The following is a 10432-nucleotide window of genomic DNA, read 5'->3' as shown; positions in this document are numbered from 1 at the left end:
CTTAAAGATATTTCCTTTCCGCTGGTCTACGGACGTGAAGAATGAGACTTCCAGTTTCCAAGGAATTTGCTGCATAGACTCTCGCTGGTTTCAAAAGTCAAACCGAGACGACTTTCTACTTTAAACAAACACTAGGCATTTGCTGGAGTGGCAACAGCCTTCCGGTGCCGTCGCGTACCTTGAGCCTGTGTGTTTTTTTTTTTTTTTTTTTCCGGAGACTTCCATTGGATGCCGAAGTCCTCGCCCCCTCACCTCGCGCCGAGATTGGTTGATTCCTGGCCTTGGCGGGTGATTGGTCGAGCTCGCTGGGCTATTGGGCGCTAGGAGTCGAGGGGGCGGGAGGCGGGAATTCGTCTCGGGCTGTGTGGTTGAAGGGTCTGGTGAGTGCTGGAGTCGAGGAAAGATACGGCGGCCTCAAGCCTGCACACCAGGCCGGGGAAGTAGCAGCCCCGCCAGGAAGAGGGAGGAGGAAGGGCTCGTGCCCTTTCTTCTCTTCCAGGGCTCCGCTTTATTTGCTCTCAGAAGTCGGTTTCCTTTTCTTCAGTGAATCGGAGCTCAGAGCGTTGCTTCGGTTTCCCTCCAGACAGGCAAGTCGGAGGGAAGTCAACGGAAAGGGCTTGATTCCTTCTGCACCGCCTGCAGGCCCATCGGTGGTGACTGGATCACCAGGGCCTCGGGGATCTCAACTGGCTCGGGGAGGAGGGAGATACGGGGCAGAAAACCTGAGGAGGGAGCCTATCCTTACCTCCTTTGAACGCAGGCCTGTTCTTAGCCCGGGCGCTGCGTTAATTCTTGGCGGGAGGCAGAGGGGTGTGTTTATCCTTTATGCAATGTTTGGGGGAAGCTACCCCATTTTGACACTATTGTTGCCACAGCCGGGGTACAGGACGGGCTAATTTCTAGATTATATCTGAGTAACTAGGCCAGCGTTGAGTTGCTGATTCATATTAAAAGGTTAGATTCCACCATACCTCATTCTCAGAGCTTTACAGATAGAATCGCAAAATGTTAAGAGCTGGAAAATACCCTAGAATAATGGTTCTTCTTTTGGAACACACAAGCAGTGGTGAATGTTATTATTGGCTTCATAATCTACTGAATTGCTATTTTAACCATCTCTTCGTCCCCAGATTGAATTTACAATTTTTTCCCACGACCGCAAATAATTCCGTATTTAATAACAATGCATGTAATTTCCCCCGCTATTTTGATTTCCTTGAGATATATTTACGGGAAGAGAAATCTATGGACGTTTTCTTCAGAAAAATGCAACCATGTACAGAAACTTATGCTTGCAATTTCAAGAGGTCATTGTCTCTGAATTACATCCGTGGATCCTAGGTTAAGAAAAGTGGTTTAGAAGAGGTGAGGATTAAAGTGATCCTCATCTGTGTCAGATCCTGGGTTAGGTACATTCTGCCCTGGCTAATTTTCATAAAAACCCTGTCAGGTAAGTAGTATTTCAATTCCATATGTGGAGAAACAAGCTCTGAGAAGTTAAGTGATTCACACAGTGGAATTCAAACTTAGGATTGCCTTACTCCAAAGCCCATCCTGTTTCTGTAATACTCTACTGACCTTCAAATAACATTTTTGAGTGCCTACTATGTGCCAAGGCATTCTCTTTCTTACAACAGCCTTTAAATTAAATTAGGGGTTATCACAGGTAAGGATCTTAGACTAGAGAAGTAAAAAGATATGTCAAAGATAACATATCTGAGTCAAAGATAACATACCAGGCACTGTACCAAAACCTGGTATAGAACCTGTGCTTCCTGACTTCTGGTCCACAGCTTTTTTCTTCTAACTGGAGGACTGCAGAAAGGGGTAACACAAAGGGGAAGAACGGGAGAAAGAGTGGTGCTACGGAGTTGTACAGAGGGAGTCCTCAGGAACTTACTTGTTTCTGTAGGTTGATTACATCTGATCTAACTGTTACAAGATCTCATGTTTAATCTGGTATGTACTTTATCATATTTGCACATTATTTCACTTAATCATTACCACAATCCTATGGGGTACATGCAGTCACTGTGGCTTAGAGAAGGTAACTAACTTTACCAAAGTCACACAACTAATACCTGGCAGAGTGAAGGATACAAATCTAGATTTGTTAGACTCTAAGACATGCTCTTGACCACTGTGATTTATGAGACTAGGACATTATTTTGTTTCCATTTGTTTTGTTTATACTTTTATTAATTCCAGTTTTTATTTCCAGATTTCTTAGTTTTGTTCCCTGCTTTTCTTTGAAAGGCGTGTCTCAATATTTGCCATTTTCATTTCTGTTGTAGTTAGGAATCTGAAATAAGCAGGAAAGCACTATGTCTTCAGTGTGGTCTGAATATACAATTGGTGGGGTGAAGATTTACTTTCCTTATAAAGCTTACCCGTCACAGCTTGCTATGATGAATTCTGTAAGTATTTTTATTAAGCTATAGATACTTATGACCCATAAAGTACATTGAGTATGTGACTGCATTCATATTCTCAGTAAATGGAGAATCTTTTCTGGGTTCACTTGGAAGAACATCTAACCTCTGGGAAACTACTGATTGCAGCTAAACTGTATATATCTGTGGTTAAGGCAAAGAAGAACATTCTGAAAAATGTTCTCAGCTCATTTGGAATTTCTGTACTTTTAATGAAAAACTGCTTTCTATAGAGTATTTACTATCTTTTACACAGAATACTCACCATTGTTTTGTTTGGATCATGTAGAAAATTAATATACAAATTTGAGTAAACCAGCTTTCCAGTTTTGTTAAATCTATTTTGCCATATGTACTTCATATCTTACTTACTGGTAACAAGATTATTAGTATCCTGAATTTGTTCTTTTCCTTTCCTAGCCATGTTTTTATACTTTTATTATATATCTATGTCTCCATAAACAATATAGAATATTATTTTACATATTTTAAACTGTGCATTGATGTGATACTGTACCTTGTCTTTCATGCAGAACTTGAGTTTTTTAACTTAGCATTATTTTTAATGTATAGTCCTGTTGATTCTTTTTTTTTTTTTTTTTTTTTTGAGACAGAGTCTCGCTCTGTCACCCAGGCTGGAGTGCAGTGGCACGATCTTGGCTCACTGCAATCTCCGCCTCCCGGGTTCACGCCGTTCTCCTGCCTCAGCCTCCCGAGTAGCTGGGACTACAGGCGCCGGCCACCATGGCCAGCAAATTTTTTTGTATTTTTAGTAGAGACGGAGTTTCACCGTGTTAGCCAGGATGGTCTCGATCTCCTGACCTCGTGATCTGCCTGCCTCAGCCTCCCAAAGTGCTGGGATTACAGGCGTGAGCCACCGCCCCCAGCCAGCCCTGTTGATTCTTAATCCATTTTAATTGTTGTATAAATTCCATTGGATGAATATACCAGAATTTATCTGTCCATTTTCTTATTGGTGGACATTTAGGTTGTTTACATTCTTTTGCAATTACAAACAATGCTGCTGTGAACTTTCTTTTTTCTTCTTTTTTTGAGACAGCGTCTCACTCTGTCGCCCAGATTGGAGTGCAGCGGCGTGATCTTGGCTCACTGCAACCCCTGCCTCCCAGGCTGAAGCTATTCTCCTGCCTCAGCCTCCCCAGTAGCTGGGATTACAGGGATGCGCCACTACGCCCAGCTAATTTTTGTATTTTTAGTAGAGATGGGTTTTCACCGTGTTGGCCAGGCTGGTCTCGAACTCCTGACCTCAAATGATCCACCTGCCTTGACCTCCCAAAGTGCTGGGATTACAAGTGTGAGCCACTGCGCCTGGCTGCTGCTGTGAACTTTCTTATGCATGTTTCCTTGTGTTCATGTGGGAAAGGTTTTGGGTGTACAGATAGAACTGGACTTGCTGGACCTGGGCATCTTCACTTTATAAGAAATTGTTTATTTCTCTACCAAGTAATTGTAACAATTTGTACTCTCACTAGCAGTATCCTTCATTAAGTTTTCATCAAAGATATTGATAGGTAGTAATGTATTCTGGTTTTACAGAAATCATTGATTCTTGCACGATTCTGGCACAGATTGCTCTTTTCTTCTCTTGTGCTTGATATTTTGTTAAGATAATCTTAGGGAGAGGTGTAAAGGGATACAGTTTGGATTTAACTAAATACGTGTTCCTTCTGCTATTGTTGTGTTCCCTGGAGTGCAATCTCACTTCTCCTTGCTGTTCTATTTATACTTCAGATGGAGAGAGACCTTTATAAAGTTAATATGTTTATTAATCTTTTTCATTGGTTTCTGTGTTCATAGATTCTCAGAGGATTAAATAGTAAGCAACATTGTTTGTTGGAGAGTCCCACAGGAAGTGGAAAAAGCTTAGCCTTACTTTGTTCTGCTTTAGCATGGCAACAATCTCTTAGTGGTAAGTAGTTGCTTGATATCTTCAGGTTGCTTACTGGGATCTGAAAAAATACAATACAGTATTCTTTATCCAGACTGGTTCAGCCATGCTGTCACTAACTTAAATATTCGTTTAAAGATGTTTCTTTAAAATAAGTTATACATCTTCCAAAAGAGTTTCAATATAGCAAAACGTGTTTAAGTAATGCTAAAATAGTATTGAACATAATTTAGTCTTTTGATGAGTCGGAAAGTACATAAAGACTTGGCAGCCTGGGCAACATAGTGATGCCCCATCTCTACAAAAATTGACAATCAATTAGCCAGGCATGGTGATGTACACTTGTAGTCCCAGCTACTTGGGAGACTGAGGTGGTAGGATCGCTTGAGCCCAGGAGGTCGAGGTTGCAGAGAGCTGTGATTGTGCACTCCAGCCTGGGTGACAGAAAACAAACAAACAAAGTTTTGGATGCTTAGAGTTATCATTATGAAAATAATTAGATGATAATTTGTATGTAAAAGATGCAAGAGATGGGCTGTCATGATGCTATAACACATACTAATTGCTTTTTTGGGGGGGGGAATTCTTTAATATATTTGCTTACCTGTTCCTTTCTCATAACATTAGCACATGGAATATATAAAAAAGAATACATTCTAGTTGATCTTTCTACTTGTTTAAATGCCAGATAAACACAAATTTAGTATAATATTGTTTGTATGAATTTATATTACTTCCCACTACTTTTCCTTTTTTTTTTTTTTTTTTTTGAGTGGAGTCACCCAGGATGGAGCATAGTGATGTGATCATAGCTCACTGTAACCTCAAACTCCCGGGCTCAAGTGATTCTCCTGCTTCAGCCTCTTAAGTAGTTGGGATTACAGGCATGAGCCACCAGGCCAAGCTATTTTTACTTTGTTTGCTAACAAATGCCTATTAATATTTACTTTCATGAAAGACTATATAAACTACATAATGAATCAGAAATATAATATTGGATACATTTTAGTTACATTAGATGGCTTTAACCTAAAGGTATTAGGAGAATTTGAGGTTAAACATGGTATGTGTATGTATGTATGTATGTATGTGTATATAGGTGTATATATATATATAATATACATTTTTAAAATGAAATGTTTGTTACTAATAAGAGTATATTAAGGCTGGGCACAGTGGCTCACGCCTGTAATCCCAGCACTTTGGGAGGCCAAGGCAGGTGGATCACTTGAGGTTGGAAGTTTGAGACCAGCCGGACCAACGTGGAGAAACTCCATCTCTACTAAAAATACAAAATTAGCCAGGCGAGGTAGCCTGTGCCTGTAATCCCAGCTACTCGAGAGGCTGAGGCAGGAGAATCACTTGAACCTGGGAGGTGGATGTTGCAGTGAGCCGAGATTGCGCCACTGCACTTCAGCCTGGGCAACAGGAGCGAAACTCTGTCTCAAAAAAAAAAAAAAAAGAAAAGTAAATATTTCATAAGCTTTTGGTTCATTTTGATTCTCACTGATGTTAATTTTGGGAAAAATGAGTTTATCGGTACTAACTTCAGGTCTTAATGGCAGATGTCTGGAAAACAGAATTAGGAATATTTATATGGTACAAATGGGAAAACAATGTCAATACTGATTATTTTTAAAAATAAATTATTTAACTTTTTTGGGGGTATATGAATTGTACATTTGTATACAATGTAGGCACACAATGTAAACTTATTACAATTTGGTATTATATTTAGGCACTAAAATTACCTATTTTGTTGATTTGAATATTGACCTTAAAATGTATTTTGATGCAAGTATCAGAATTAATACATCAAAAAACATGTTTCTATTTGAAATATAAGTATAATGTGGGGAATGATTTAACCCTTATGTGTTAGATTATTATTTAATATACTGAACTTTCAAATTCTTCATTTAGGGAAAGAGTAGTAATTAAGAATATACTTTAGGTCCTTGTTTCAATCCGTTCTTGAATTTTAGATAAATCTTAATATAAATGAATACTTGAGTAGTTGTACTTTTATTACATTATTAATCTTAGATTATTAGATTTTTACAGATTACATAAATGGGTGATAATTTCCCTATAAATGTTTTTGTTTTTGTTTTTGAAACAGAGTCTTGCTTTGTTGCCTAGGCTGGAGTGCAGTGGCACGATCTCGGCTCATTGCTACCTCTGCCTCCCAGGTTCATGCGATTCTTCTGCCTCAGCCTCCTGAGTAGCTGGTATTACAGGCGTGCACCACCACGCCTGGCTAATTTTTGTGTTTTTAGTAGAGACAGGGTTTTACCATACTGGCCAGGCTGGTCTCGAACTCCTGACTTCAACTGATGTGCCCGCCTTGGCCTCCCAAAGTGCTAGGATAACAGGCGTGAGCCACTGTGTCTGACAAAACATTTTTGGCTTATTTCTCTCCTGTCCTAATTTGATGCTGCAGATAAAGTGACCAGCTTGTCCAGGTTTTCCAGGTACCTTCCTGGTGTTAGCCCTAAAAATCTTGTATCTTAGGAAACCTCCCAATCCTGGGTGAACAGGGCTGGTTACTTACCCTAGCTGCAGAGAATGATTAATATTTATTTAATTAGATATATTATAAATAGAGGTTCTTTCATTTTTAGGGAAGGTGGCAGATGAGGGCGTAAGTGAAAAAGCTGAAGTACCATTGTCATGTTGTTGTACATGCCATTCAAAGGATTTTACAAACAATGACATGAACCAAGGAACTTCACGTCATTTCAACTATCCAAGCACACCACCTTCTGAAAGAAATGGCACTTCATCAGCTTGTCAAGGTAATTTATATTTTGCCTGGGTCAGTTGATATCTGTAATAAGAGTCTTAATTATCACTGTTGTAAGCCCTAATTTATATAAGTTTGGTTAGCATAACTGAGTATATATCTCTATCTAGTTTCTATGGAATTATTTTAAAATAACACAGAGTGGTCAAAAATCCTTAGACGTTTTTAAATTCTTGGTTTGACTTTTAATTTATTGAGACATTTTGTTGGCCTAAATAATTTTTTAACGAAGGCAAGGCATAATAAATGATTTTCCAAAATTGATGTTATTTGTAGCCAGTATTGTTAACTGTATGTTAGAATTCTATAAAACAATGTTTGTATCCTGAGATAAAATCTAATTAGCCTCATTGATTCATTCTTGATAAGTTTGCCTGGCCTTCTGAGGCCAGTATCCTACATGAGAATCAGGTATGTTTATGTGCGATCTTTAAATAATTTTTACTAATTTTAGATAAATATATTAAGAGTAATGTAAGATTATTAATAATATATTTAAAAAATATTTCTCCTGCTTTTGGCTGTATAGAAAGGATAGACTATTATTTACCTAAGAAACCTAGAGAACATCCTGGACACTTTGCTCTTTCTTATTTCTTGATGTACATCTCCATATCCATTGGTACCTCCATAGTCCAAACTACCATTTCTTGTTTAGAGCATCCATTAACCCTTTCTTCTGCTTTTACTCATTTTATTCCTTTACCAGTCACCAGCAGGGAGACAGAGGTTGCCATGTTTGACTTAAGTCAAAACAAACAGTATCCATTTCCTAAAATCAAGGATGGAGTCAGCTTCCTCTGAAGCACATAACTATACAGAGGAGGGTAGATGATTGAACTTCTGGTAGAAATGAGGAAAGAGAAGTGGAATAGTTGTTAAATAGGTGACCAATAGTGTTGTCTACATTGTTTCGATTTTGGTCTTTTGGATTTCTTTCCTTTCCTTCAATTATTTATGCTTTCTCCTTCCTCAGAGCCTTTGCTTCTATTAGTGTCTCTTCTGAGCAAAGTTCCATCTTCAACTTATTATCCTTTTCTTCCTCAGTTTACATGTGACTTCCTTGGGGTATCCATCACTGATTTTTCTGTCAGAGTAGATTTGATTTCCCTATTATAGTCTGTCTTCTCATTGTGTACCTTTCCTTTATAGCACTTTTACATTTTGTATTACATGTGTCTGTCTAAATCTTTTATTAATCTCTGCTTCCTTGGCAGACTATACTTCGTGAGGTTAGGAATGTTGTCAATTTGCTTACCATTGTATCCCTAGAACTCTAGCAGGGTGCCTGGCATATGGTAGACGCTAGATAAATATTTGTTGTTAGGAATGAATGGGATTAATTTTCAGCTAATTATAGGAATTCTGGTATATAATATTTATATACAACCTTTTAAAAACAGCTTTATTGAGGTTTACTTGACATAACAAATTGCATATATTTAAATGTTACACTTTTTTTTTTTTTTTTGAGACAGAATCTCGCTCTGTTGCCCAGGCTGGAGTGCAGTGGTATGATCTCGGCTCACTGCAACCTTCACCTCCTGGTTTCGAGCAATTCCTCTGCCTCGGCCTCCCAAGTAATTGGGATTACAGGCGCCTGTCACCACGCCCAGCTAATTTTTTGTATTTTTAGTAGGGACAGGGTTTTACCATGTTGGCCAGGCTGGTCTTGACCTCCTGACCTCAAGTGACCCACCCGCCTCGGCCTCCCAGAGTGCTGGGATTATAGGCGTGAGCCACCGCGCCCATCCTAAATGGTACACTTTGATACATTTTGACATATGTACCTCCATGAAACTTTCACCAGGATCAAGATAGTGAACATACACACCAAACCCATATTCACTTTCTCCAAAGGTTTTTAAACATGCTCACTTTCCCCAAAAGTTTTCTTATGGACCTTTGTTATCCCTCCTTCCCACCCCTCCATAACTCACCTCCCCAACCAACCACCTATCTGCTTTTTGTTACTATAGATTAGTTTGCGTTTTCTGTAGTTTATATAAATGGATTCATACAGGATGTGTACTTATTTTGTCTGGCTTCTTTCACTTACGACAATTATTTTGAGATTCCTCTATGTTGTTGCATATATTAATAGTTTGTTTCTTTATATTTCTGAGTAATAGTGCATGGATATACTACAAATTGGTTATCTAATTAGCTGTTTATGTATATTTGGGTTATTGCTAGTTCTGGGCTATTACAAAGACAGATACTAGGAACATTTGCGTCTACACCTTTGTATGGATGTATGTTTTCATTTCTCTTGGGTGAATACTAGGAGCAGAATGACCAGATTGCTTTGTAGGTGTGTATGTTTTAACTTTTTTTTTTGAGACAGAGTCATTCTTGCCCAGGCTGGAGTTCAGTGGTGTGATCTCGGCTCACTGCAAACTCTGCCTCTTGGGTTCAAGCGATTCTCCTGCCTCAGCCTCCCAAGTAGCTGAGATTACAGGAATGTGCCACCACACCTGGCTAATTTTTGTATTTTTAGTAGAGATGGGGTTTCACCACGTTGGTCAGGCTGGTCCCGAACTCCTGACCTCAAGTAATCTGCCCATCTGGGCCTCACAAGGTGTTGGGATTACAGGCGTGAGCCACCGTGCCCGGACACCTTTTTAAGAAATTTCCTAACTGTTTCATGAAGTGGTCATACCATTTTACATTCCCATCAGCAGTTATGAGAGTTCCAGTTTCTTCACTTCCTTGTGAACACTTAGTATTGTCAGTCCTTTTAATTTTAGCCATTCTTTTTTTTTTTTTTTTTTTTTGGAGATAGGGTTTCATTCTGTTGCCCAGACTGGGTGCAGTACTATGATCTTGGCTCACTTGGCTCATTGCAACCCCTGCCTCCCAGGGTCCAGTGATCCTCACACTTCAGACTCCTGAGTAGCTGGGACTACAGGCATGCACTGCCACACCTGGCTAATTTTTGTAGTTTTTGTTGGTTTTACCATGTCCCCCAGGCTTGTCTTGAAGTCCTGGGCTCAAGTTATCTGCCTTCTTTGGCCTCCCAAAGCACTGGGATTATAGGCATGAGCCACCATACCTGGCCTTAATTTTAGCTACTCTAATAGGCATGTGGCGGTATCTCATTGTGGTTTTAATTTCATTTCCCATATTTTCATGTTCTTATTAGCTATCCATGTATCTTGTTTGATGATATGTCTGTTCAAATAATTGCCTATTTTTTATTAGTTTGTTTTCTTATTGTTAAATTTTGAGACTTCTTTAAACATTTTTAATACAAGTCTTTGATCAGATAGAATTTTAGGTTTA

The 10432-nt window shown here is 39.1% G+C and overlaps 1 protein-coding gene across 1 annotated transcript in view; it reads left to right on the top strand.

Moving 5' to 3' along the window:
* The first annotated feature begins 340 nt into the window (after positions 1–340).
* The window catches only part of BRIP1 (BRCA1 interacting protein C-terminal helicase 1), a 174700-nt gene continuing 164608 nt past the window's right edge, over positions 341–10432 (top strand). Inside the window, exons 1-4 of the mRNA XM_003278472.4 lie at positions 341–587; positions 2295–2417; positions 4251–4362; positions 6966–7139. Of these exons, the coding sequence (XP_003278520.3) occupies positions 2325–2417; positions 4251–4362; positions 6966–7139 (379 nt within the window). The 5' untranslated portion in view covers positions 341–587; positions 2295–2324. The remainder of the gene's footprint in view (positions 588–2294; positions 2418–4250; positions 4363–6965; positions 7140–10432) is intronic.

The sequence above is a fragment of the Nomascus leucogenys genome, chromosome 14 (assembly GCF_006542625.1).
Source record: "Nomascus leucogenys isolate Asia chromosome 14, Asia_NLE_v1, whole genome shotgun sequence".
NCBI lineage: Eukaryota > Metazoa > Chordata > Mammalia > Primates > Hylobatidae > Nomascus > Nomascus leucogenys.
Note: the sequence above shows the minus strand (reverse complement) of the source record. Positions and strands in the feature narration are given on the sequence as shown.